At 47.2% G+C, this 27,849-nt stretch overlaps 1 protein-coding gene across 2 annotated transcripts in view; it reads right to left on the bottom strand.

Annotated features, from left to right (window-relative positions):
• Nucleotides 1–703: 703 nt before the first annotated feature.
• The window catches only part of Vav1 (vav guanine nucleotide exchange factor 1), a 49,869-nt gene continuing 22,723 nt past the window's right edge, over nucleotides 704–27,849 (bottom strand). Inside the window, exons 10-27 of one of the 2 annotated variants that reach the window (XM_021185850.2) lie at nucleotides 27,376–27,471; nucleotides 26,698–26,766; nucleotides 26,457–26,543; nucleotides 26,267–26,352; nucleotides 25,474–25,606; nucleotides 24,742–24,851; nucleotides 23,781–23,882; nucleotides 23,327–23,424; nucleotides 23,223–23,245; nucleotides 22,996–23,041; nucleotides 22,462–22,598; nucleotides 21,577–21,642; nucleotides 19,020–19,051; nucleotides 16,674–16,790; nucleotides 13,253–13,340; nucleotides 9,898–10,012; nucleotides 3,876–4,027; nucleotides 704–1,008 (exon numbers count right to left, since the gene is read on the bottom strand). In XM_021185850.2, the coding sequence (XP_021041509.1) occupies nucleotides 955–1,008; nucleotides 3,876–4,027; nucleotides 9,898–10,012; nucleotides 13,253–13,340; nucleotides 16,674–16,790; nucleotides 19,020–19,051; nucleotides 21,577–21,642; nucleotides 22,462–22,598; nucleotides 22,996–23,041; nucleotides 23,223–23,245; nucleotides 23,327–23,424; nucleotides 23,781–23,882; nucleotides 24,742–24,851; nucleotides 25,474–25,606; nucleotides 26,267–26,352; nucleotides 26,457–26,543; nucleotides 26,698–26,766; nucleotides 27,376–27,471 (1,611 nt within the window). In that variant the 3' untranslated portion in view covers nucleotides 704–954. The remainder of the gene's footprint in view (nucleotides 1,009–3,875; nucleotides 4,028–9,897; nucleotides 10,013–13,252; nucleotides 13,341–16,673; nucleotides 16,791–19,019; nucleotides 19,052–21,576; nucleotides 21,643–22,461; nucleotides 22,599–22,995; nucleotides 23,042–23,222; nucleotides 23,246–23,326; nucleotides 23,425–23,780; nucleotides 23,883–24,741; nucleotides 24,852–25,473; nucleotides 25,607–26,266; nucleotides 26,353–26,456; nucleotides 26,544–26,697; nucleotides 26,767–27,375; nucleotides 27,472–27,849) is intronic. The other variant, XM_021185851.2, reaches the window with a different exon arrangement.

Genomic DNA, 27,849 nt, shown 5'->3' with positions numbered 1-27,849 from the left:
AAAAAAAAAAAAAAAAAAAGAGAGAATATATTGAGGGTTTCTTTCCCTTACTCAGTGGAAGGAGAGAACTCAAAACATTAACTTCTATTATAAGAAAGCTGAGGCAGGAGGATGACAAGTTGAAGTCCAGCTGCAATATGTTCAAGGTCAGTCTGGCCTATTTAGCAAGACCTTGTCTCAAAGATTTTAAAGGACTGGGAGTGTGGCACAGCAGAAGAGTCCCCTCCCACCTCCCCAACCCCACTCCCAGAAGCCCACAATAAGGGCTGTGGCGTGGTCAGGGGGTGGAGCCCCACCTAGAATTCCCCAGTGAGGGACTGGGGGCGTGGTCAGCGGTGGAGGCCCCACCCAGAATTCCCCCAGCGAGGAGTTGGGGAGTGGTTGTGGTGGATCCCCTGCCTAGAATCTCCCAGGGAGGGGCTCAGCTATAGTGTGTCTTCCTATCATGCTGAGGTCAAGAGGTCTTTCCTTGGCATTGAGGACAAAAAGAAGGGAGGGGGAGGTGTAGAGTTGATTTCTGCAATCCAGACCCTCTAAAGACAGCACTCTCTTCAGCTGGGTAGAAATCCCAGGTCTCTTTCAACCTGTACTGTAAAAGTCAGAGAAGGGAGGTGTTGACACAAGGAGGGCATTGCTTGAGTGAACTTTGGTCAGTGTGTGCCCACCCTGTGGCTCCCCTCACAGTCAGTCTGGAACAAGCCAGTTCCTGCTCTCCTCACTTTATTAGAATCAGTTGGCTCAAGCCCCACCTTTCTTGGAGGACTGGAGAAAATCAGTGTGTTATAAATTAAGCATCTCTGGGCTTTATCCTGGGAACCCTGCCAGCTGGCCACTAGCCATCTGCATGCCATCCAGATCCTCCGCTGGTGAGGGCAGCTCACAGCCCCTCAACCCTGCTAGCATCCTGGGCTCAGCCTTCATCTGCCTCTCTCTGTGTCCTACAGGGCACCAGGCTCAGCAGTATTCGGAATAGTCTTCCTCCACATAGTTAGAAGGGAACCAGCCGATCTGCAGAGAGAAGAGAAACCCATCAGAAAAGCCACTGTCATTTTCATGCCTCATCACAGCAGGTTGGACCCCTCTTGCCTTGGGGCTTTCACACTTACTGCTGACTTCTCCTCTGTACACACATGAGGATGGCCCTCCGACTCCTAAAAGTCTGTGCTCATGTGTCACCTCATCAGTAAAGCCTTCCAGTCACCCTGCTTATCGTAGTAAGCACCACACACTCCACACACACTCTCTCAACTGTTCTCCGCAGAACTTTACCATCATTTGAATGATCACATAGTCTGCCTGTTTACAGGATTGATTGCTAAACCAATTTCCCTCCCCCAACACAACACAAGGTCTACAAGGGCAGGACATTTTGACTCCCACTCACCAGACTCCCAAGAGCCTAGAATAGACCCCAGTGCTCAGAGAACACTTTATTAATATCTCTTAGAATATTGGGTGGACAGAGGGATGGATGAGTGAAAGATAGGTAGATAGTTAAATGGATAGGTAGATACATGTATGGATAGATACATAGATGATAGATACATACATGCATAAACAAATGATAGATAGATAGATACATAGATAGATACATAGATAGATACATAGATAGATACATAGATACATAGATACATAGATAGACAGGTAGATAAATAGATAATACAGATACATAGAGATACATAGATATATGGATAGATATATAGGTAGATGATACATACATAGACAGCCAGGCTGATACATACATACATACATACATACATACATACATACATACATACTTGAGCAGATGGGTGGTTGGATGGTGCATAGATAGATGAGTAGGTAGATGAAGAGATAGAAAATGGATAGATGGGTAGATGGATGAATGGAAGGGTGGATGGATGGGCAAATGTATGAATGGATGGATGAAAGAGTGGATGAATGGATAAATGAATGGACGGATAATGGTAAGTGGATACATAGAAGAATAATGAGTGATGGGCGGTGTTAGATGGATAAGTGGATAGATGATATTAGTAAACAGATGAATGGTGAGTAGATGAGAATTTGATGAATACATGGATGGAAAGATGGGTGGGTGGAGAGACAGACACATAAAAATTATGGCCATTCAGGGAGACGGGTGACCAGCAAATAGATGCTTGGATAGACCCTGTCTGCCCCCAGACTTTCTTAAAATCTCTGAATGACTCTTTCAACCCCTAGATGTCTACCACCACTCACTGAATGTGACAGCACATGTGTTTAACAAGTTTATAAGCATTTCTCCAATGCTTTGTGAAGTGTTTCCCCCGACAGAATAAAAGCTCTAACCAGTGTCCTTATCTTCACTAAACAAATATCTGAGAAACCTTTCCAGCAAGGAAGAATGCTAGGTGCTCGAATTCATCAGCTGCTGAAAGGTCTCCATCTACAGTACAACGTAGGAACTCAGCCAAAGCAAGCTGGCCTGAAGTGTCTTCTTTTTCCTGAAGCCAGGACCAGAGCAGGCAAAGAGCAGTGTGGTTCACCCTAAGCCTGCCTCTTCACACATTCCATAGTTACTGAGCACCTACTGTGTGCCACACCAAAGTAGTGATCCACCCAGACACAATCCGTCCATTTCATCTCCCATATCTGTCAGTCACTCTCTCACCTTTACGCTGGGGAATTTGTCTTTTGTGTGTTCTTACTGCCCTGTCTAATTAACTTGACACAAGCATGAGTTCTGTGAAATGCAGAGCCTCAATCGAGAAAATGCCTCCATAAGATCTGACTGTAATGCATTTTCTTATTTAGTGATTGATGGGGGAGGCCCCAGCCTACTGTGGGTGGTGCCATCCCTGGGCTGGTGATCCTGGCGTCTACTTTTTTAAAAAGCAGGCTGAGCAGGCCATGGGGTGCAAGTCAGTAAGCAGCACCCTCCATGGCCTCTGCATCAGCTCTTGCCTCCAGGTTCCTGCCCTCTCTAATTTGATATGAACTGTTATATGAAACTGTGAGTGAATAAATCCTTTCCTCCTGTATTGGCTTTTGTCATGTGTTTCATCACAGCAATAGTGACCCTGACTAAGACACTTACTGACAGTCTGGTTTTGGCTGGGTACAGGCTCTCTTATCAGCCTGGAACTCACCAATTAGATGAGGCTGGCTGTTTGGTGAGGCTGAGTTATCTATCTGTCTTAGTCTTTGCAGCACGGAGATGATATATGAATGCCACCATATCCTATTTTCTTTTTATATGAATAGTCGGGGGATGGAAGGGAAGAGTGAGCCAGTAGACAGATGTACACATAGGTTACTGAACAAGCCAATGAGTGAGTGGATGGATGGATGGATGGATGGATGGATGGATGGATGGATGGATGGATGGATGTACGGATGGATGGATGGGTGGAATCTGAGTGATATATGAACTGATGTATGGGTGGGTTCTAGGGGATGGATGAACTAATGGATCAGGAGATTCTGGGATTTGAACTCAGTCTTCAAATCTGTAATGCAAGCACTTAATCTGCTGAGAACCAACCCAGCCCAGTGGCAGTCATTTTATCCTCATCTCTGGAAGGGTGGGCAAAAAGCTCCCTCGGGAGTCCTATTTCCCATTGCCATCCTGACCACTCTCTAGTGTGACTGCCTGGTTAGAGTTCAGCACAAACTCACTAAACATTGCTTCACAGAGATAACAATTAGACAGTGCTCCCTTTGCACCCAGAAACATCTCCATCTCAGAGGAGGTCCTCAATAGATTGATGTAGGTGGGGAAAATATGTTAAATCTCAGTGTCCTTTTGCCTCTCTGACTAGGCACGACCTGCACAGGAGCCACAATCCATCTCACTACAGTCAGGACACTCGCTGCACGCCCTACCCAGATGGCCATCCCTCCAGCCTCACCCGGCCATAGATCTCCCCACGCCACCAGCCTTGCTGTCCCTTCTTATTGAGGATCTTGATGATATCACCCTCCTTAAGGGACAGTTCCGACCTGTCCCGGGCACAGAAGTCGTAGCGGGCTTTGGCAGTGCCAAAATACTTGGTGCTTCCAGCTGTGAAGAGAAAATGAAGATACCTAAGCATCTGAGATAAACATCCAGCCATCATCTGTAGACAGTGTAGAGAGGGGACATGTTCTCCGGATGGTACCATCTATTTGGGCTTTTGTGATAGTTAGTTTCGCTTGTCAACTTGGCCCAACCTAGAATCATCCGGGAAGAGAGTCCCAGTAAGGGACTGTCTATAGTGTGTTGGTCTGTGGCTATGTCTACATGAATTGCCTTAATAAAGTGAACTGATGTGGTATTTTCAGTCCACCATGAGTGGCATCATTCCCTAGGCAGGGGCTGGGGGAGGAGGGGAGCGGAGACTTAAACCAAATAAGAGTGGACAAAGTAAGCTGTGTGCAAGTGAGCAAGCACACATTCACTTCTCTCTGCTCACGATTGCTCATAGGATGTGACCAGCTGCACAGTAAGGGACAGGAACCTGGAAATGGGAAGTAAAATAAACCCTTTCTCCCCTGTGGTGCTTTTTGTCATGATAGTTTATCACATCAATAGACATAAAACTAGAGCATGCACCATACTGAGTGACCTCTAAGCTGAAGGGATACAGCTCTACTTTCAACACTGACCTCCCAGCCTGATGAGTACCCAAGTTTAGGAAATTTGAATTTTTTAAGTAGTGTTTCATGATGTAGTGTGGTTTGACTTGTCATTCTCCTGCCTCAGCCTCCTCCTCAGTGCTGGGATTATGAACACACACCATCACACCTGGTAAAACCAGGTCTTCCATAATTTTAACAGTGCTTTGTGTACACTCAATTTCTCTACATCTGTGAGTCCCTCACCAGCATATTTAGGTCCAGATTCACAGAGGGACTATATTTTAAAAGTCATTACAAGTGGCTGGAGAGGTGACTCAGAGTTTCACTTCCAGCACCCACATGGAGACTGTCAACCACTTATAACTCCAGTTCCAGGAAATTTAGCATTCTCTTCTGTATTCTGTAAACACTGCTCTCAAGTGCACATAGCCATACACAGGCACACATGCATACACATAATTAAAATTAAAAATAAGTGCCAGGCGATGGTGGCGCACGCCTTTGATCCCAGCACTTGGGAGGCAGAGGCAGGCAGATTTCTGAGTTCGAGGCCAGCCTGGTCTACAAAGTGAGTTCCAGGACAGCCAGGGCTACACAGAGAAACCCTGCCTCAAGAAAAACAAAATTTAAAAGATGTCTCAATGTCAGTGGCACTGAGACAAGCGTTGTGAGGGAAAAGAGCAGTGGCTCCAGCTGCCATTCTGTCTCTAGAGTTCCATCCAGATTCCACTGAATTGCCCAGGTGCAGTGTGGGAAGTGCAGAGACAACCCAGCAGGGCTCCCGGGGCAGCCACAGCAGGAAGCAAACAAGCGTAGAGAAGGAAGAGTGAGAGAAGCTGAGTGGTTTGAGCCCTCTGAAGAGAGGTGGAATTAGTGACACAAAGGCTGTTGTTGCTTTTGCTCCTTGGGGAACCACACTGTCACTCAATAGAGCCAATAAGAGACACACAAGTACCAGTGGGGCTGTGCCTTTTTGCTTTGAGAAAACCCACTACATTCTGAGTCGCTCTGACTCTCAGAGCTGCATCCTAGGCTAGGAAGAAGAGCAGAACCTGCAGAGTGGAGACCACAGCTGACTGTCAGATCCGGCTGTGTTGACTTCTCATCATTGGCCTATCTGCTGATCTCTCTACTTGCTTGTGATCCAACCATGAGACTGTGCAACTATATGTTGAATTACATTTTTGCTGTGCTGTGTTTAACTTTGGCCAGGGATATACTTCCTTTGGAATCTTTGGGTTGGACAAACATTTAACCATCATACTTTCAAAAGAAGATGTCACCGATGGCTCTGGGGTCAGGGGTGGGGGTGGGAGCACTATGATGAGCAAGAATGTGATAGAGAGGTGGGAGAAGAAGAGACAGGAAATGATTTGTGCGCTATGAAGAGGCAGACCCAGAGACATGAGGGTAATGAGAAACAAACGGATGTGAATAGCCTGTGCTCCACCTGAGGCCATGGTGAAGTTCCAGCCAGTGCTGCCACTGAGGGCCATGTCAGGATCTGTGTCAATGTCCACAGCTGACGTTACCACCAAGGGCCATAAGGATGGCCTGAGCTGGGCTGCTACCTGGGGCCAGATAGATATCCAAGGACTGAGCAAAGCTGGTCACACCCTCCCCTGCTAAAGCACTTGGGAGAGCTGGCCCTACCCTCAAATGCCAGAAAGTGGCACAGATGTCAAAGAGATGACACCCTTGCCTCCTACAGAAGGGAGGTGAGCTGGCCCTGCATCCCCCACCCCTACTCACTGCCCACCCTTACCTACTCCCCTACCCCCACCCACTACACTGTGGCAGAAGCCAGAGTCCTCGAAGCAGACCAATGATCACTTGAGAGCAAAGCTGTTTGGACAAGATGTATTGCACGGCAGGCTGTGACACACTGCAGCTTTCATGGGTAGGTGGGGTTTTTTGTTTTCTTTGGTTTGTTTGTTTTCTTTGGGGAAGGTTGCAGAGGCAGAGGACAGATGTGGAGAAGTGAAGAGATCACTGTGTTTGGGGTACATGATGTGAAATTCACAAGTTCTGCAGGCAAATGGATGGAACTAGAAAATATCATCCTCTGAATGGCCTTTCCTTCAGTCTCTGCTCCATGCTTTGTCTCCTTGTTTCCTCTCGTGAGTATTTTGTTGATCCATCCCCTATACAGACATCAAACCCAAACACTATTGCAGATGCCAAGAAATGCTTGTTGACAGGAGCCTGACATAGCTGTCTCTTAAGAGGCTCTGCCAGAGCCTGACAAATACAGAGGCAGGTGCTCACAGCCAACCATTGGATTGAGCATAGAGTCCCCTGTGGAAGAGTTAGAGAAAGAACTGAAGGAGCTGAAGGGGTTTGCAATCCCATAAGGAAGAACAACAATATCAACCAACCAGACGCCCCCCAGAGCTCCGAGGGACTAAACCACCAACCAAAGAGTACACATGAAGCAATCCACGGCTCCAGCTGCATATGTAGCAGAGGATGGCCTTGTCAGACATCAATAGGAGTAGAGGCCCTTGGTCCTGTGAAGGCTCGATGTCCCAGTGTAGGGAAATGCTAGGACAGGGAGGCATGAGTGGGGGAGGGGAGCACCCTCATAGAAGCAGAGGGAGGGAAGATGGGATAGGGGGTTTCCAGAGGGGAAACTGGGAAAGGGGATTACTGGCAAGGATGGATATACCAGAAGTGAGGTATTCCTGTGACAACCTGACCATGTTTTAGGGAGGACTGTGGAAGGACTTTGGAACTTTGGACTAGAAGATCCATTTGGTGTTAAGAGCTCTGTGGGATGTTCTGTAGGAGCTTGGAAGATAATGTTGAGAACAGTGCAGAAGATGAAGGCCTGGCTTGTGAAATTTCAGAGTGAAGATTAAAGACTTTTATCAGGGCTGCTGCTATTTTGGTTGTGAAGATTCTGTGGTTCTGGTTAGCTGGGGCTGAAGAATCAGCTGTGATTAACAAGACACCAGAACTACTAAAGCAAAAACTTTGCATTACTGGGACTATTGATGCTGGTTAGCTGGAGCTAAGAAATTAGCAGTAATTAAGAGACCAGCATCATTGAGGTGAAATCTTCTGGGAAGTGTTTTCTGAGAGCACAGAAGCTGTGTTCCTGAGATAGCCAGTGTTGTACCTTGTGCAGCAGCAGGAATTGGTAATGTGTAAGAGTCACCTAGGTGGTACTGGTTTTGAAGGCATGAAGGGGTCATAAAGAGCAGCTGAGGCTTGGCACTGTGAGAGGCCATGGAAGGACATTGGTGAAAGTGCAGCCTCAGTTACAATTGATGGCCCAGGACGTAAGGGGTCATGCAAAGGAGTTGAGGCTTGGCACTATGAAGAGAGCCTATGAGAGGCTTATGAGAGGCTGTTGGTGAAGCCTAGTTACAGCGGAAGACAGTAGTGTTTTGGAGATACCAGTACCATGAGATGACCACCAAGAACAGCAACAGCAGGGGAGTACAGGCAGCTGGAGCCTACAAGACAAGGTGTGTGCTACAAAGGGCAGGGCTGGAGAAGTGACCCAAGCCCTTGGAGGAATCCAGAAGATCGTGAGTGGATCCCAGACATTGGACAGTTGGAGTCTGATTTTGCTTTTGATTGTGACTGTGTCCTGATATTTTTCCCTCTTGAAAGAAGAAAGTATTTTAGTGGAGCCCACAGTTAAGAGACTTATAATTGTAAAGAGACTTCAGATTTTAAAAGAGATTGGATATTTTAAAGGGAATGAAATTTTAATATGTAAATTTGCAAAGACTGTGGAACTTTTAAAGTTATTTAGATCTTGGGGATGAATAAGAAAGTNAGGGTTGAGGCTTAATAGTGATGTGTTTGTGTGTCAGGTTGACAAGGGGTCAATTGTACTGGCTGGTTTCGTGTGTCAACTTGACACAGGCTTGAGTTATCACAGAGAAAGAAGCTTCAGGTGGGGAAGAATGTACCAGAGACCAGGAAGGTGAGAGACTCTCAGGATTCAAAAGGAAGGACCTTAGATGAAATGCCCGACAGTAGAGAGAGGGAACTTATAGAGCCCACCTTCAGTAGAAAGACAGGACATCAAGTGAAGGGGTGGGGTTGCCATGCCACAGTCAAAAACTCTGACCCAGAACTGTTCCTGTCTAAAAGAACTGCGGGGACAAAAATAGAGAAGAGCCTGAGGAAAAGAAGGTCCAGTGACAGGTTCAAATTGGGATCCATCTCAAGGGGAGACTCCAAGGCCTAACACTATTACTGATGCTATGGTGTGCTTGCAGACAGGAGCCTAGCATGGCTGTCCTCCGAGAGGCCCAACAAGCAGCTGAGTCGGATGCAGATACTTACACCCAACCAATGGACAGAAGCTGGGGACCCCTGTGGTTGAATTAGGGAAAGGCTGGAAGAAGTTGAGGAAGAGGGTGACCCCATAGGAAGACCAGCAGTCTCAACTAACCAAGACCCCAGAGATCTCTCAGACACTGAGACACCAACCAGGCAGCATACACCAGTTAATATGAGGCCCCAGGAACATATCAGAGGACTGTCTGATCTGGCCTCAGTGAGAGAAGATGCACCTAACTCTTGAAAGACTTGAGTCCCTAGGGAGTGGGGAGGTCTGATGGGGTGGGGGTGGGAGTGGGGGAAATCCTCTTGGAGATGACGAACAGTCAGAGGGCGGACGATGAGGGGAATAATGACTGGATTGTAAAAAAAAGATTAAATAATAATAATTATTATTATATATACATATATATGTATATGTATGAAGTAAGGGCTCAGTAATTAAGAATGCTGGCTGAAGTCAGGCACTGGTGGTACACAGCACTCAGAAGGCAGACCCAGGTGACTTTCTAGGTTCAAGGACAGCCTTATTTAGAGAGCAAGACCAGAACAGTCAAGACTACACAGAGAAACCCTGCCTCAAAAAAAAAAAAAAATTGGAAGCAAGGAAGGAGGGAGGGAGGGAAGGAGGGAGGGAGGGAAGGAGAAAAATGAGGAATGCTTGCCACTCTTCCAGAAGACCTGGGTTCAGTTCCCAGTGCCCACTCTGAGCAGCTCACAACCACCTATAACTTCAGCTCCAAGGACATAGTGCCCTTTTCTGGCCACTGCAGATACTGCACTGGTGTGGAACACACATAGATGTACACGTACAGCACACATATAAATAAATCTTTAGCAAATAAAAGGAGACATCTCCAACACCACACAATGCCACTTAAATAAGCATTCAATAAAGACTCATTAAAAAAAAAAAAAGGTACAGGCAGGCCAGCTGTCCCTGGAAGCCCTGGCTCTCCCTCCCGCAAGAGAAGGCACTGTGCAGCCCTCCAGCCTGCAGCATCCTCCTACCTGGTGGCTTGCTGATGGCTCTCCTCTCAGGTTCCTTATAAGGAAACTGCAAGGTGGTGTCCAACGACTTGAAGCAATCTTTGAGGGAATTCTGCTGATAAAACTCTACCAGTTCCTGGGGAAAATAACCACAGAATCGTCATGATCCCAAATGTCCAGCCCACAGTGAAGCAGAGTTCAAGCCCTCGTCTGCACTTCAAACAGCCCCTGTGATGGGAAACTCCTTCCTCTACTGGAACAGCAGGGACCACCTGTGGAAGGGACCCTGTGATGGGTAATGTTGACTTGCCTAAGAGACTAGTCTGTGGCCATGTCTACATTAAGTTAACTGAGAAGGGAAGAGCCCCCTGAGCATGGATGGCTCCATCTCATTCATCCAGGCTGAATGAAAAGGAAGAGCAAGCTGAGCACCAGCCTCAGTTTCTCCCTGCTCTCTGACTACAGACATATAACCAGCCTCCTCACACTCCTATCCTCAGCCTGTGGTCTGGAAGAGCCTGTCCCTCTTTAAGCTGCTTTGTCAGTTGTTCTCTCACAGCAGTGAACAAAGTAGCCAACACGCACCACAGGCTAAGACCGATTCTTGCCAGACCTACCAAATAGGATCGACAGATTCAAGGCCTCCCATCAATGTCCATGTCTTTATAGTTGATAACCTCTGAGCGCAAAGCAGTGTGCACAGAACATGCCACTAAGGTCTCCTAGGAACCCCAAATGATGTGGATGTTCACAATTCTCCCATTTTATATTTGTTGTCTGTTTGCTTGTTTGTTCACTTATTTGTTTGGGGGATGAATGTTGAGGTTTTGTCTTTTACTGTTTATTGTAATGCTAAGTGCTGGCCTCCAAGATTTGGAGTCTGCAGTAGCCTGAGAGACCCTGCCCCCAGTTAAATCTGATTGGTAAATGAAGATGTCAGCAGCTAATAGCTGGGGAGAAGAGACATGGGCGGGCGGGGTTGTGGTTTCCTGGCTAGAGACCATGAGGAAGGAGCAGAAGGAGAGCTGCCATGGAAAAGAATGAACGGGGAGAGGGAGGCAGCCGCCATGGGCTAAGGGCCAAGAGATCATGGCCCAGAGGGCTGCCCAACTGGGTTAAGAAAAACCAAGATGTAACATGGTAATAGTGAGTGATGACTTGGGGTTATCGATAGGAAAGTAGATTCTAGCGGCATGGAGGGTAGGCAGCTGGCCAGCTATTGTGATGCCTAAGGCATATCTAAAAATATAAAAGCTGTATGTCTTTCATCCAGGAACATAAATGGTTTAAGATGGAAAGGAACCCCACTTCAGGACATATTAATAATTTTTTATTACAGATGAGTGTCAAGGAATGCACGTGGAAGTCAGAGGCCAACTTGTAGGAGTTGATTCTCACCATCCACCATGCAGGTTCAAGGAATCAAAGCCATGCGGGCCTTCCTCATGATCAGTAGACCTGAGAAAAAACTGAGGTCACTGAATGAAAAATTATAACTTAAAAATTAGATGATGATGACGGTGGTGGTGGTGGTGTGTGTGTGTGTGTGTGTGTGTGTGTGAACCTGTGAAGGTCACAGACTCTGTGGAGGCAACTCTCTCCTTCCATCTTTAGAATAGCAGCTATTGGCTGCTGGCACTGACTTGGTTTGATTGGTGGGAATCACCACTACCCATTGAGCCAGCTTGCCAGTCCTCTCTCATTTTATAAACAGAAATAAAGATAGAGACACCAAGTTCTCTGCTCAGGTCCCACAGCAGGCAAGCTTATCATGGGTGGCAGCTGAGTTTTCGACCTGGCCTCTGTAAAAGACTTTGTATTTGATTTCAGCTTCCCAATGCTTTGATTTATGGATATTTCTTTCACAAATAGCTTGTGCTGGTGACAGATAAGAAATCCAGACTGAAAATGTCCAATGTCATTACAAAAGAAAAAAAAAGAAAACTGAGGGCAGGTGAGATGGCTCAGTGGGTCAAATTCTTGCCTCAAAAACCTGGAGACATGGGTTCCATCCCAGAACCCACATAAAGATGGAAGGAGAGACCTGCCTTCACAGAGTCTGTGATCTTCACAGATTCTCTGTAGTGAGTATGTGCACACAAAGGGAGGAGGAGAAGGAGGAATGAGGGGGAGGAGGAGGGGGGGAAAGAAGAAGGAGAAGGAAAAGGGAGAAGAAGAAGGAGGAGGAGGAGAAGAGAAGGAGAGGGAGAGGAAGAGGAAGAGGAAGAGGAAGAAGAAAAAGAAGGAGGAGGAGGAGGAGAATCTAATTTTTTTTAAGTTATGAATTTTGACCTCAGTTTCTTCGCAGGTCTATTGATCATGGGAAAGGCCCACATGACTTATGTACACCAATCTGTTTTAAATGGCTAGAAAAGGATAAAAAGAGTTAACAGGACAGCAGACACTAGCTAAACACTCATAAATTCTCAGCAAGACAGGTAGTAGCTCAGGTCATGCAGAGCCAGTTTGGAAGATCTGCAAGCATATGTGCTCTGGAGGCCTGAAAAACAAGCAGACAAAGGGTGGGACTTGAGTCTTATCTGTAACAGTCAGAGAGTGAGTGTGATGGTTTGCCCAGGAAGACATGCCTTGCCCAGGGAGGGGCACTATTTGGAGGTGTGGCCTTGTTGGAGTAGGTGTGTCTCTGTGGGTGCGGGACCCTCATCCTAGCTGCATGGTTGCCAGAATTCTGCTAGCAGCCTTCAGATGAAGATGTAGACCTTCAGTTCTGCCTGCACCATGCCTGCCTGGCTGCTGCCATGCTTCTACCTTGATGATTATAGACTGAACCTCTGAACCTGTCAGCCAGCCCCAATAAATGCTGTCCTTTACAAGAGTTGCTTTAGTCATGGTGTCTGCTCACAGCAGTAAAACCCTAACTAAGACAGTGAGTGTGCACACCTATGGGTTTGAGTGTGGACACGTAGGTGAGGACCAGAGGTTGACTTCAGGTGTCTTCCTCTATCATGTTCCACCTTGTATTTTGAGGAAGGACCTCCCACTGAGCCTGGAGCTCCCTGGTTACCTACCCTGACTCAGTGGCAAGCCCAGGAGAGCTTCCAGTCTCCAGCTCCCAGAGCTGGAGTTACAGACATACACTGCCACACCTGGCTTTTACATGGGTTCTAGAGATCGAATTCAGGCCCTCTGGAGCCTTATCCACGAGTCATCGCCACAGCTCAGCCTGCTTGGCATCAATAAGGATTCCTCCATAAGCACTATTTGTCCTAACCTTTTTTAACACTGGTCCTTAAGGGAATGAGTTCATTAGTGGCTCTCTGGGAAGGGCTTTAGTAAAGACCCTGAGACACAGGTACAGACACTGTTGCATGGGCTCTGAGCAGCTTAGATAGGGTTAGCCGATAGCAGCCCTTACCAGAAGGCCCCGGAAAGCCTTCTTCTCTGTGATCCGGTACAACCCCTCTGACGTCATGATTTTAATATGCTTGACCTCCACGTTATACCTGGAATGAGGAAGAAAGATAAACAGAACTTGAGTCCCAAGTCTGAGGACCATGCACCCAGGACAGAAGAATCAAGCTGGTCTCCTTTAAGCAAAGGAAGCCCTGCAGTTCAGAGTCTGAAACAATGCCTGACCCATCCCTTCCTGTGGTCTCTGCTACTCTAAACCTTCCATTCATTGCCTTATATAGAGTTTCCTGTTCTCCCTAAGGTGACTTATCTTGAAGGTCAGCCTGACAGGGCCTAGATTCACCAGACCTCTGGGCATGTCTGTGTGGGAGTTTCTACATTGAGTTAACTGACAGGAGAAGCCCCCACCACCACCAACCTGCCCAGAATATGGATGGCAACATCCCATGGACTGAAGTTCTGAACTGAATAGAAAAAAGAGAAAGCAAGCCAAATACCCAGCATTCATCTCTATGATGGCTAGTTTTACATCAACTTGACACAAACTAGTGGAAAGAGGGAACCATAATTAAAAAAAAAAAAAATGTTCCCATCAGCTTGGCCCGTGGGGCACTGTCTTGCTTGGTGATTGATATGGGAGAACACTGCCCACTGTGGGTGGTTCCATCCCTAGGATTGTTGGTCCTCCATTCTACAAGAAATCAGGCTGAGCAAGCGCCATGGGCAGCAAGCCAGTAAGCAGTGATCCTCCACGGCCTCCGCTTCAGCTCTTACCTCCTTGATTCCTGCCTTGAGCCCAGTGATGGAGCATATGGCCCAAGTGTAGGCTGAAACAAACTCTTTCCTCCCCAAGGTGCTTTGGGCCATGGTGTTTTCTCCACAGCAATAGAAACCCTAAGACACAGTCTGCTCCCTGAGTGTGGATGCGATTCGACCAGCTGCCTCGTGCTCCTGCCACCGTGCCTTCCCCACTAGAGCGGACAGGTCTCTCCAAGAGCAAGCTGAAGAAACCCTCTTTCTCCACCAAGTTGTTTTTGTTAGGGACTTTATCACACAGTGCTGCAACGCGTAAGCCCCCTGCCTCAAGGGTGTGTTAAGAAGCCGGTAGGAGCCTGCAAAGAAGACAGTGTCCTTGGATAGAGAGAAAAAGTCTGCTACACAGCATGAAAGATGGGAGAATAGGAAGCAGTCAAAGCACTGGGGCTATGTTAATGTGGAGGATCACAGAACGACAAAATGGAAAGAGACACCCAACCTCTTGACTATGGCAGGTGACACACTAAAAAAGGACAGCATAGGGAGAAGATGGCCATTTCTGACAAAGGGGAAGCTAGGTAACACAAAAACCCTAGAAATGCTTTTTTTTTTAACTGCTGAGGGGTCACCCAGATGCTTGCCACAAAGCTTGACAACTTGAGTTCAACCCCCATGACCCTCATGTTGGAAAGTGAGAACCGGCGTATGCAAGCTGTCCTCCAGCCTTCACACTGCACCACCCCGGTGCATGGGCACACCAGAAAAAAACATTTTCAAACCAGTAAACTCTCACAAAAATATTGGAAAACCCCAAAGCTAAAAATAAAGTTGGGAACAAGGGTAGAGCAGCCAGCCAGCACAAGTTAACTCTTGATAGCTGCACTGAGCTTGGCATGCAAGGTGACTGCACTGTCCAGTCATGTGCACAGGTGGAGTGGGTCCCTGCACTGCGGCTACTTGCGCCACATTTCATGTGGCCACTCAACAAGCATGGACAGTGTCTCCACCCTCCAGTGTCCTAGAGTTCAGGGATTTCTCGAGGCTGGCCAGTGAGGCCCTAGGATCCTCCTGCCTTTCTCTCTCTCTCCAGTTGTTGGGGTCACAAGCACAGACAGACTCGGCTTTCAGAGGCTGCTGAGAAATCATACCAAGGCCTGAATGTGGTGTGGAGGGCACTTCTCAAGCAGTCGTCTCCCCAGTTCCTATCGTGGGGCATTTTCTGAAGCTATTGTGCAGATGCAAATCAAAACTACATTTAGGTGCCATCTGACCCCAGTCATTATGGCCGTTGCCAAGAAAAAGCACAACCGAAATTCTGGAGAGGTTTGGGTGAACAAAAGACCCTGTGAGGTTGCAAACTCTTGATAAAAGCTAAGCTAGAATTCTACTCCTCAACCAAAACTGGGGTAAGATGTCATTAGGGGCTGGGAGATGGCTAAGTCGGCATGAGCTTGCTTTCAAGCATAGGGACTTGAGTTTGATTCCCAGCACCCATATAAGGCGAACAAGGTGACACTTACAACCCTAGCCCAGGGAGGCAGAGACAGGGGGTTCCTGAGAACTCACTGGCAGCTAGCAGAGCCTCTTCTCAGTGGAAAATAATGTTTCAAAACTCAAGGTAGAGAGGGACTGCTGAGATGGCACTTGCCACCAAGCCTGACAACATGAGCTCAAGCCCTGATACCTATACTGTGGAAAGAAAGAACTACCTCCAACAAATTGTCATTGTCCCCACATGCATGCTGTGGCACACACGCCTTCCCACACATAATAAATAAATAATAAATAAATAAATAAATAAATAAATAAATAATTTTTTTTGATTTCTTGAAAATACCTATAATCAGCCTGCAGCCTCCACGTGTGGACACATCGGTAAATGCCCACGTACATGTCCACAAATAACAAAAATTAACACAAGTAACGTTACAGTTCAATGGTAGGGATGGACGTTAGTACCATGTGGGGACCAGGAGATCTGTCCTGAGGTAGCTAGATTTTATTTCAACATATTTTATTTAGTCAGCATATCCACATGATACCAACAAACCTGGGTTCGTTTTGCAGAACTATCAACAACAGCCAGAACACCAAATCAACTAAGGTGTCCATGGATGAAGAAACTATGATAGACACACGCAGTGAAACATAATTTAGCCACTAAAAGGATAGATAGCATCCTGTCATCTACAATGTAGACAAACTGGAGGATGTTACATTACGTGAAATAAGTCAGACGCAGGAAGACAAATGCCACAGCTTCTAAAGCACACGTTAGAGCTAAAAGTGCCGGCCACAAATAAGAACAGAAAGGAAAGGTACAAAGGGAGGGAGAAGGAAGGGGGAACAAAGTAAGGGAGGGAAGAGGAGTGGAGGAAAGTGAAAGTCGGTAGAAAACAGTAGTTCAATAAAAGGTGCTTGTAGAATGTACACTTTTGTATGGTAAATGATAAGACAGCCTTGGCAAGCCCAGGTCAGAAAGGGTGTGGTCAGAGTGGGAGGGGCCCAGGTCAGAAAGGGTGTGGTCAGAGTGGGAGTGACCCAGGTTAAAGGGGAGGGGCCCAGGTCATAGTGGGAGAGATCATGGAGGGCTGATCAAGTCTGAGGGGATGTGGTCAGGGAGGGAGGAACCCACGTCAAAGGGGCGTGGTCATGAAGGGAGGAGTTACTTAATGCTGATGGCGAACTCCGCTGTATCTTTCACCCTCTGCCGCACTAGGTAGGTCCCATCAGAACGGTTGGTGAGGATGCCCTCAGCGCCTGCTCGTTCCATAGGGCCCGCATACCTGCCAGGACACACCTGAGTCAGTCATGACAAGGGGTACAGGGTTGGGTTGAAGTTCAGGCTTCTGAGGATCCCTGGAATTTTGTCATTTGCTTTGATGACCATCTTCTGAGCTCACTTTAGAAACTAGTCTCTGTGAGCACGAGGGTAGAGTGAGGTGTCAGCCTCAAATACAAAGATTAAGGGCAGGGCTAGCAGGAGGGCTCAGCAGGTAAAGGAGCTTGCTGCCAAGCCTGGGGACTTGAGTTCAATCCCTGGGAACCACTAGATAGAAAGAGAGCCAATTCCTGCAAGTTTTTCTCTGTCCTACACACACACACACACACATGCACATGCACACATGAACATACACATACATGTGCACATACACAGGTACACATGCATATACACAGGCACACACACATGCATGCACACATACAAAGTATAAAAACATTTAAGGGAAGCTCTGAAATAAATCAGTAGTATTTTAATGCAATGTTTAAAAAAAAGCAGAACAATTAAAAGCCAACTAAAAAAAGGAATGAGGCCTACGCTCAGCCACAGCGAGGCTTCAGGAACACCATGCTCACACAGTGGGTCCTCAAGGACACCATGCTCACACAGTGAGGCTTTAAGGATGCCAAGGCCAGTGTAAAAACCAGACACCAAAGGCCACACAGTGTGCGACTCCATGTGAGAAATGTCCACAGCACCACAGCAGGAGAGGAGAAGAGAGGAGGGGAGAGAGAGAGAGAGAGAGAGAGAGAGAGAGAGAGAGAGAGAGAGAGAGAGAGATTGAGAGCAGAGCAGATTCATGGGTGCTGAGACTGGTCAGGAGAATCCTGCTTAGAGGAATAGGACTTGTGATGGGTGGAATGTTCTAGAACTACAGATGATGACTGCACTCCATTCTGAGTGCACCAAAACATAGTGAATACAAATGTAAATATGATTGTAATATAATATATTGTGATGTGATGCATTTATGTCTCCTTTAAATTTCTTTATTATTGCTGACTTAGATGTAGAGTGTGGCTTTTTGTAAAAAGTGAAAAGAAGTAAACTGGAAAAATTTTCCTTTTGTTTTATAATTTTTGTCTGTATAAACTTATATAGCTACTTTGTTTGTGGGTTCTTCCTGGGTTCTTCTTTCATCATCTCCTAACAGCATCTTCTCTGGCTCAGCTGGGCTTCTCCTAGCTCAGCTGTCACCAGCTGTCCTCTCAGTCTGCAAGCCCAATTCACTTTCAACCATTTTCTACGTTCACTCTTCCAAATCTCTCTTCTAATCTTTTCCCAGCCCTGCTCAATCTTCTTTCTTCTTCTCTGTCTCCTGGACCTGACTTCTCCTACTCCTTTCTCACTGTTCCTCCACTGACTCAGCCTCTGCAGGCTTTTATTATCTTCTCCTGTTCCCAGAAGAGCCAACTGCCACAAAAAAAAACATTTCATACTACAGTGGAGACTGGCAGTCAGTTCTCTCCTCCCACCAGAGAAATAAAGACTTGTTTTATTCCTTGAACTCAGGTCCTGGGACTTAGCAACAAGTGTTTTTATCCACTGAGTTGTTCACCAGTCATGTCTCTCTCCTTACACAATACGTGCTGAAGTATCCATATTTATATGTGTGAGTACATGTTGACTTTGTTATGATGATATGTATATACATATTTTGTATATGAACAGCATCACCATCACCTTCAACAGCATCACCATCATCACCATCACCACACTGCCCTCAACACCACCACTACTGCTGTTGCTATCACTCTCGCCACCATCATATTCATCACAATCATACTTTCCTCTCTACAGTTAACACCATCACCACTATAGCCAACACCACCACCACCATCACCACATTTACTACCATCACCACCACCATAACACCATCACCTCCATCACACCATTATCCATCACTGTTACCATCACAACCATTACCACGATCATTATCAGCAACACTATCATCAACAACAACAACAGCATCACCATCACCACCATCATCACCACCACAACCACCACCATCATGATTGTCACTGTGACCTTCATAATTGCCTAGAATCAGGAACCTTCCTTTCCCCTGTCCTTCCCCAACAGCTCTTAGCCCAGGATAAACCCAGAAGTGTTTAGGATCCAAATCATGAACTACTGATCAATCTGAAAGCCTCCACGTTTAGCCTGAGCTCTCCCTTAGCCCACCCACTCCGCCACAGACACCCATTTTAAAGAAAGGAAACATGATTGTACTCACCAGAGATGCACAGACAGGTCCTGAGGAGGGCCCTGGGAACACAGACAAAAACCCAAACTCAGAGATGATGTCCTTGCCGTGAAGACTTCAGGGACACCCACACACATCCACTCCACTAACATTTGCTGAATTGGTTCCACGTTCCAAGTATGTGCAACTCATGGGAGAAACAACTCTAGAGCCCCGTTTCCCTGTGTGTTTCCATCATATTATATATAGTTATATATATTAACCTCAAGCCACGTATGATGACTAGCTTTCCAACATGACCCAAACTACAATCACCTTTGAAGAGAGTGAGGACTGCGTAGATCAGGCACCCAGTGGGTGTGTCTGTGGGGATCATTCCCTAGGCAGGAGGTCCTGAATTTTTTTTTTTTTTTTAGAATTAATTTTTTTGGTCCTGAACTTTTTAAGAGGGTAAACTGAGCTGAGCACAAGCAAGTGAGCAGGTGACAGTGCAGGCATCATTTCTCTCTACTCTTGACTGTCAGTGTGACATGAGCAGCCATCTGAAGTTCCTGCCTTGATTTCCCTACAATGATGGGCTATAACCATAAGCTAACATGGCATAAGCTGACACAGACTCTTTTCTCCCCGAAGCTGATTTCTGTCTGGGTATTTTATCCCAGCAACAGAAATGAAGCTAGAACACCAAGGATGGTGTTTGTTTACTTCAAGAAAGGACACAAGTCTACACAATGCAACCAATAAAGTGGCACATGTATAGACAATGAGCGAGTAGGAGCAAGAAGGCCTGGAGGGAAGAGTGGGAGCACGAATGAGGAGGAGGAAGGAGGAGGAAGGAAGGAGGCAGGGATCAGTGAACACAGTCAAGGGACATCACACGCATGTATTGACAACAGCCTTCTGGAGTCCACAGCTGGGTGTGATGAGTACTCACTACTTAAAACTATATTTAAAAAGATTTCCTGACTTGTGCAAATGATACAAATTATTGCTTGCAGGGACACTAGGTAGGCAGTTGGCCCATGGACACATGAATGGCTATGGAGACAGAGAAAGGGGACTGCTTTCCAGGCAAGGTGTGCACCTCTCAACTGCATTGTCAAGCCTGAATGATGTATTTTTGTCATCATTTAGAATTTGTTGGCAATGATGGGGATGAGATTTGGGACCTAGTACATAAAAGCAAGCACCCTACCCCCTAACTATGCCTCAGCTCCTCACTGACAGATCCTAGACAGGGCTCCACCCCTAACCACAACCCCAGACCCTCATTGGGGGATTCTAAGCAGAGCATAGCCACACCCCTGACCACAGCCTAGACCTTGAGATAACCAATCATTACTACCCAATCTGGAAGGAATGATGGAGTTTGAAACTCACAATGAAATTTGACACTGGAGATACTTAAATTCAGAGTGAGGGCCTATAAATGTAACCTGAAAATAAAGGGGAACCGTTTGGGAAGAGGATAGGAAACAGTAGGAAGAGGGGGGAGGGAGGACAGTTGGGGGAGTTAACAATGTGAGCACAGAACAATGATAGAGACATATAAAACTGTCATCATGAAGCCCATTGTTTCAATATTAAGTAAAAGTTAATTTAGGGCCAGCAAGAGGGTTGGTGAATAGAGGTTCTCACACCACCTCTGAGCTCACGAGTCTAATACCCAGTGTAGAGGTTCTCACACCACCTCTGAGCTCACGAGTCTAATACCCAGTGTAGAGGTTCTCACACCACCTCTGAGCTCATGAGTCTAATACCCAGTGAGAAGGGGAGACCTAGCTACCACAAGTTGTCCTCTGGCCTCCACACATACAGGCCCTGGGATACACACTCAACACAAACAGAATAAATAAGCAAGCAGAGAGTAATGGAAAAGAATCTAAAGGTAAATTAAAAATGCTGAAATCAGTGGGTGCAGCCCTGGTAGATGAACCTAGCTCCAGCCAATGGCCTCGTACCCATGAGTGTATGACAGCACAACTTAGACTCTGGATCATTTTATAAAAGAAAAAATAAAAAGAACACAAAGTCTGTAGGGGTGAAAGTGGATCTGAGAGGAACTAGGGGGTGAATGGTGAATAAATATGATCAAAATGTATTTTATGTATGTAGGAAATTCTCCAAGACTTGTATTTATCAGAGAGAGAGAGAGAGAGATAATTATGAAATTATGAACAGGGAGCCACTGGGGAGGAAACAACAGATCTGTCTGTCAGGAGGAGCATGGTGAGGAAGAAGGAGGCCATGATGCCTTCACACGATTCAGCTCAGTGTTTGAGAAAGAAGCTAGGGACTGGCCCAGCTTCTAAGCATCTGCTCCATCCCACAGGACACCCCAGGGGAAATGCAAGTTGTTTCACAGAAAAAGCAAGAGGTTTCTACATCAGCAGTCACATGCTGACTAAAGGTGGCACAGAGAAGCAGATAAGGTCTTGGTTTGGCAAGAAGTGACCTGCCACGATAAACAGGACAGGGAGGGGCTAAGACACATGAATGATCCACGACTCATTCTCACCTCCCTGATTGGCCCAGTCTACTAGGGCTCTATCTGAACCCTTGACCCTTTCAGAATTGAGGCACTTACGTGGACATAGGGATGTACTCTGTTACAGGGAAACCAGCCGACTTCATTTGTAGCAGTATTCCTTCCCTAAAGAGGCAGGAGACAAAACATAATCAGAATGGTGTGTGTGTATGTGTGTGTGTGTGTGTGTGTGAGAGAGAGAGAGAGAGAGAGAGAGAGAGAACCTGCTCACTTGCACGTGTGTAGCCATTTCTTTCAATGGATACTTGGATAGTATTATTCATTCATCTCTCATTCAACATGAGGAACCTGGGACATGTTTCAAAGGTAGAGTCCCAACCTAGAATTCCCAGTAAGGGGTTGAGAATGTAGCTCAGGGTTAGAGCCCCCACCTAGAATCCCTCATTGAGGGTCTGGGGACATGTTTATGGGTGGAGCCCCTGACTAGAATGCCCCACTGGGAGGTTGGAGGCATGGCTCATGGATGGCGTTCCTGCCTAGAATCTCTCAGTGAGAGTCTAGGATGTTACTCAACATATAGCTGCTTAGCACCCTTGAATCCCTGAGATTCATACCCAGAACCACAAAAAAAGTAAAATAAAATCTAACCTACAGAAGAAAAGACATTGTGGTAGCTATAGCGCTACCAAGGAGTACCAGGTTCCCAGGAAGGTGACCATCCCCAGACATCTCCATTCACATACCTTTCCCACAGGGGCCAACTCCAGAACCTCTTGAGACTATGACCCCACTCCCTCAGATTCCCTGCACCCATGACCTTGACCTGAGCCCATAATCATGACCTTATTTACTCTCGTACTCCTCAGGAAGCAACTCAAGAGCCTCATGAGGTAGTGCTCTGACCGCTCTGACCCCTTCATGCCATTTGTATCCAGAACTCCACACGCATGCCTTGCCTCTGGCTCCTGCAGCCAGTGTCCATACCTCCCACCAGTTGTGCTCAGCCTCTGCCTTAGTGAGCTCCACAATGTCCCCAGGGTTGAGCCGTAAAAATGGCCCAAAGGCTCCAGGTGGAGGAGGGATCCCATAGTATTCCTGAAACACTTCCATCTTAGGCAGACCTGGAAGGTGGAAGGAGATGAAACAACATGGTCGGTAGAACACTCAACGCTGTGTCTTTAAACCCAACAAGAAAAAGATAGATAATACCAAGTGGTGATGATGGTGAGGAGAAACTAGAACACAAGTTGGACAGCATCTACTGAAGATAAGGGTATCTACCCTGGTTCCCAGCAATACCATTGTAGTGTAAACACTGAGGAAAATGAAAATACACCGTTGCCTAGAGGTAAAGCCCCTGCCTAGAATTCCCCAGTGAGGAGTTAGGGGTGTGGCCAGGGGTGGAGCCGCTGTCTAGAATCCCCCATTGAGAGGTTGGGGGCGTGGTCAGGGGTGGGGCCTCCTCCCTCTTCTTGAGTTTCGTGCAGTTGCCTCCCTCATAGCACTCTGCACACTCACCCAATTCATTCCTTTTCTTGTCCTGGGCCCTTCGATGGAGCTTGTCCTGGAGGGAGGGATGAAGAAAGTAGGCATAGACATAGTCACGCTATTCCCAGGCAGGAGATTCCTTAGCCCTTCACTGTCCCTGTCCAGCCAGGGATGACGGTGCTCATTCCTGGGGTCTTCTGGTTCCTCTCTCATGAGCCTCTGTGATTTCCCAAGTACAGAATGAAATCAGATCTTACCTTCTTCATGGTTCCTGCGAAATCTATGGAAGGGAAAAGTTCGTTCAGAAGGAAACTCCCCTACAGAGAAGCTAGCCCACTTCCCTACATTATCCTAGAAATACCTTGCCCATGACGACCACAGGGAGGCACTCTCCCCAGACACTCCTTGTGTGCAGGTGCCCGGCACCTGTAACAGCGATATCCCTGGTAGAATGTGCCTCTGCAATGGAGGAGAGATAAAGGAGAGACATGGAGAGTTACTGGCACCCTAAACACCAATATATGTCCTTTGAAAGAAAGCCAAGGCCAAATTTTGTGATGTACACCTGCAATTCCATCATTGAAAGGATGAAGCAAATACTGCATCCAAGCTTAGCCTGGGCTTCTGAGGGAGACACTATCTAAAAGGAGGAAGAGGAGAAAGAGGCGGGAAGAGGAGAGGAAGAAGGGAAGCAGAGGAAGAGGAGAAGGGAGAGGTTTAGAAGAGGGGTAATGGGTCACAGTAGGGCCTCCCGCCTCTCAAGCAGAGAGGATAGGCCAAGCAAGTTCGAGGCTCAAGATCGCCCAGATACGCACCTGAGTAACATCTGGCAGGCCTTGCAGGAAGTGGTCTCCTCAAAGGAGAACATCTGAAAATCATGCCCATTGGCTGTAGCATTCTCTGGGTAAATGTTGGAGCTGGGGAGAGAATTTGAAATGAAAGAATCAGTCCTTCATCCTGAACATGGATGAACAGCTGTCTACAGAGTAAAGTATCAAGGTATCTGGGCATCTGTCCATAGGTGCTGGAGTTGTATCCAGCTTCAGGCTATTGTGAGACAAGGTGTTGTGAGTATCAGCGGAGAGGGGAAACAGCTGGGCAGGTGCCGAAAGCAAGGAGAGGGATGGAAAGTGGTTGTTTAATGGGTGCAGGGTCTCCTTTGAGGGTGATGAGAGGGTTTTGAGCTAAGATGAGAGGGTTTTAATTACACGTTTCAGATGCGTTAAATGCCACGGAATTGTAGCTGTGAGATGTTTGGGGTTAGTTATATAATTTTCACATCAACAGAACGAAGGGCAGTGGAGGAGAAGAGAGAGGAGGAAGAGAAGGAGGAGGAGGAGGACATTGGGTAGAAAGAGAGAGGTAAAGAGAGAGAAACAGAGAAGTGGGGGGGGGGGGGCATGGAGGAAGGCCAGAAGAAGGGAAGAAGAAAAAGCAGGAAATGAAGAAAAATGTGGGAAGAAATGTGAGGACACAGTCTTTGGTTTTAATTTTGGGGATTTTGGAGGTGGGGTAGGGAGGTGTTTGGTTTGGGTTTTTTGGTTTCGAGTTTTTGGGTTTGTATTTTTGGTTTGGGGCCTTTTTGGGTTTTGTTGTATGTTTTGTTGTTGTTGTTGTTGTTGTTGTTGTCTTTTTGTTTTTAGTTTGTTGCTGTTTTTGTTTGCTTTAGGTTTTTTATTTTTATCTTTTAGGGGTTTTATTTTTGTTTTGAGTTTATTGCTGCTGATGTTTTTGTGAAGTGAGAATCAAACCAAATAACAGGAAAAGGAGGCTCACATGGCCATTTCGAACTGTTCCATCCACTTCTTCTTCAGCTCCCGAGTCTTGAAGAACAGCTCATAGCCCTGGGCGCCTTGATCCTCAATCAGAAGGAACATGTGGCTCCACTGTGTATGGAAAAACATATCACAAATGGATCCCCTGCAGTAGGCAGGATCACATCCCACCTGTCCTTCATCCCTCAGAGTAATAAACTACTCTTGCCCAGGGCACATACATGGGTGTGTTCAAACAAGACTGTCTAGACCATCCAAACACACATCAGCAAGTCCAAAAGTCAGTGAGGAACTGAGTTCAAACCCCAGAACCTACATTAAAAATATCAAGAGTGATGTCATGTGCTTATAATTCTAGAGCTGGGGAAGCAGACACACGGGAGACTCTGGGCCTCCCTGGTCAGCCAGTCTAGCCTAAATGACAAGCCCCAGGCTCAGTGAGAGACTCTGTCTCCAAAATAATAATAATAATAATACAATAAAATAATAATAAAAATTTTAAAAGATGGATGGTCCTTGAAGAATGACACCTGAGGTTGCCTCTGGACTCTAACTCACACAAGAATTTTTCAATGAGATTGAGAAGATTGGAGGACAAGTCTTTAAATTCTCTCTCTTTCTCTCTCCCTCTCTCTCTCCCCACATTCAGGCACCCCAAGGTCCTTAAACTCTCTCTCTCTCTCTCTCTCTTCCACATGCAGGCAACCCCCGAGACCCGGTGGCAGAGTCCCACCTTCTTGTTGTCTCGCTCCCCGGAGGAGTCATCTCGAACTTGGAAGCTGTGCAAGTTCACCGAGGCTTTGAGGTCGTAAGAGTCCCCGCGGCGTTTACAGATGAGCAGTGCTTTGTCCAGCAGGAAGGCATACCTGCGAGCCTCCAAGTCAGGGGCCCAAATCTAACCCCTCCAGTCCCCCTGCCATCTCCTAGGCCTCTGCCTGCTCTGCGGTGGGTTCGCATCCTAACCTTAACCAACTTACTAAGCTCATCTGTGCATCCTATCTTGATCCAAGTTGGTCCTGTCCAACTTTGCTCAACCACACATCCATCAAGCTGCTCCCCAAGCCTAGGATGACTTTGCCCACAAGTCCGTTCCGGAAGCTAGCCCCACCAAGAATCCTTCTGGTATATCTTGGCTCCACTCACCTTTCTGTCTAGGGTGTAGCCACGCCCCCCTGGCTAGACTGCACCTCAGATCCAAGTTTACCTGCCTGTCTAAAAACTTGGCTTTAGCTGGGCATGGGGTCAGTCGCCCGTTTATCCCAGCACTCAGGAGGAAGAGACAGGTGTATCTCTTTTGAGTTCAAGACCAGCCTAGTACACACACTCTCTCAAAACTAAGAGATGATACCCCCACATAGATTCACCTCAAATCTATATTGAACCTGCCCACCTACCTGCCTATGTAGAAATCAGGCCCAACCTACTGCCCAAGCCTTCCCCCAGACTCACTTGACTCTCCTCCACCTTCTGCCTAAGCACTGGCCCTGCCTACAACTTCTCCTCCCTTGTCCATTGGCTCTACCCACCTGTCCGTCTTTGAGCGACGCTCCACTGAGGTAATCTTGAGTTCACCATCAATCTTGGGCCGGCCATAGTTAGCCAGAGACTGGTCCTGCACGGTAGGCAGAATGGTGTCTAGCTACAGATTCCCCTGGAAGAGGACCGGCACCCTGCCCATAGGTCCACACCCTTGGCCCACCCAGCTCCACCCCTCACCAGGTTCTCAATGGACAGCTGAAAGTTTGTGATCTGCCGTAGGGTTTCATTGTCCCTCTTGACCTCGTTCACGCACTGTGCCAGGTCCTGTGAGTGGGGAAATGGTAACAAGCTTTCTTGCCTACCCCCCGCCCCCCAGACCAATCCCTTCCACAACCAAGGGTAAAAGATCAGCCGGCTAGTAGAGGCAGAGAGGTTGCTGCCAGCATGGGTACCCAATCTGCAGCACCCGCTCACTCACCCTCATGGCATCCAGGGCCAACCGCAGGTTCTCCTTCTCTGTAGCATCCTGTGTGTGTTTCACTAGCTCCTGTGAGCACCAAGGTGTTAGAATTAACCTGGGCCGATCCCGATCCCCCAGAACTTCCAACTGATGCTGACCCACTAGGTCCTCCTAGACACTGGGGCATAACCCAATAGCTGATGTACCCAACCTCTCAAAGCCAGCCTTCCCCACCCTCTGGGGCCTTAGAATCTAGGCCCAGCCCAGATTCTGTAATGATTCATTTTAATTGTCATGTTGACACAGTCGAAAATCACCTAGAAAGAGAGTCTCAGTGAGGGACTCTCGAGATCAGGTTAGCCTGTGCGCACGTGTGTTTATGGGGGATTGTCTTAATTGCGTTCGTAGAGGTGGGAAGACCCACTCCTGGTGAGTGGCATCAGTCCCCGGGTTTGGATCCTGGACCTGTGTAAGTGGAGATTTAGCCAAGCAAGACTGAGCAAGCGTGCGTTCAGTTGGCTCTGCGCTTTATGGGTGTGACTAGCTGCTTCTTTCCTGCCTTTCCTGCCTTGACTTCCCAGGCACGCACTTTCTCCCTTATAGTTGCTTTTGCCTGTATGTTTTTACTGCAGCAACAAAATTTAGACTAGGGTGTCACCCAGCCACACCCAAGGGGACCCAGCCGTGTGCTGGCACCTGGAGGAGGAGGTGATACTTCAGCACCCGCTGCATAGGCACCATCAGCAGATCCCGCAGGGTGAATCGGCCATTGTTAGCTCTTTGAGAACATTCCTGGCAGGGTGGAAAATAGGAGCATCATGGAAACACATAGGCACAGAGCAGGAGGAGGGCAGGAGGCAGGGGAGGAGGGGTAAATGGATTTGACTAAGGACAAGGGCTCAGTCTGTGAGGTGCTTACCATACCGGCATGAGGAACTGAATTCCATCCCCAGAACCCACAGCCAAACAAAACAAAACAAATAAAAACCACCACGCATGTTGGTGCAAGCAGGCAGTTGCGAGCTCAGCACTCAGGAGGCAAAGGCAGGTTGACCCCTGGTGATCACATGGTCACTGGCTGGCCAGCCTAATCAAATGAGCAAGCCTCCAGTCCCAGGGAGAGACCCTGTCTAACAAACAAGGTGGAGGAGCTGATGACGGGGCTCAGCA

This window comes from Mus caroli, chromosome 17 (genome assembly GCF_900094665.2).
Source record: "Mus caroli chromosome 17, CAROLI_EIJ_v1.1, whole genome shotgun sequence".
Classification (NCBI taxonomy): Eukaryota; Metazoa; Chordata; class Mammalia; order Rodentia; family Muridae; genus Mus; species Mus caroli.
The sequence above is the reverse complement of the archived record's forward strand: the minus strand, read 5'-3'. Positions and strand labels throughout refer to the sequence as shown.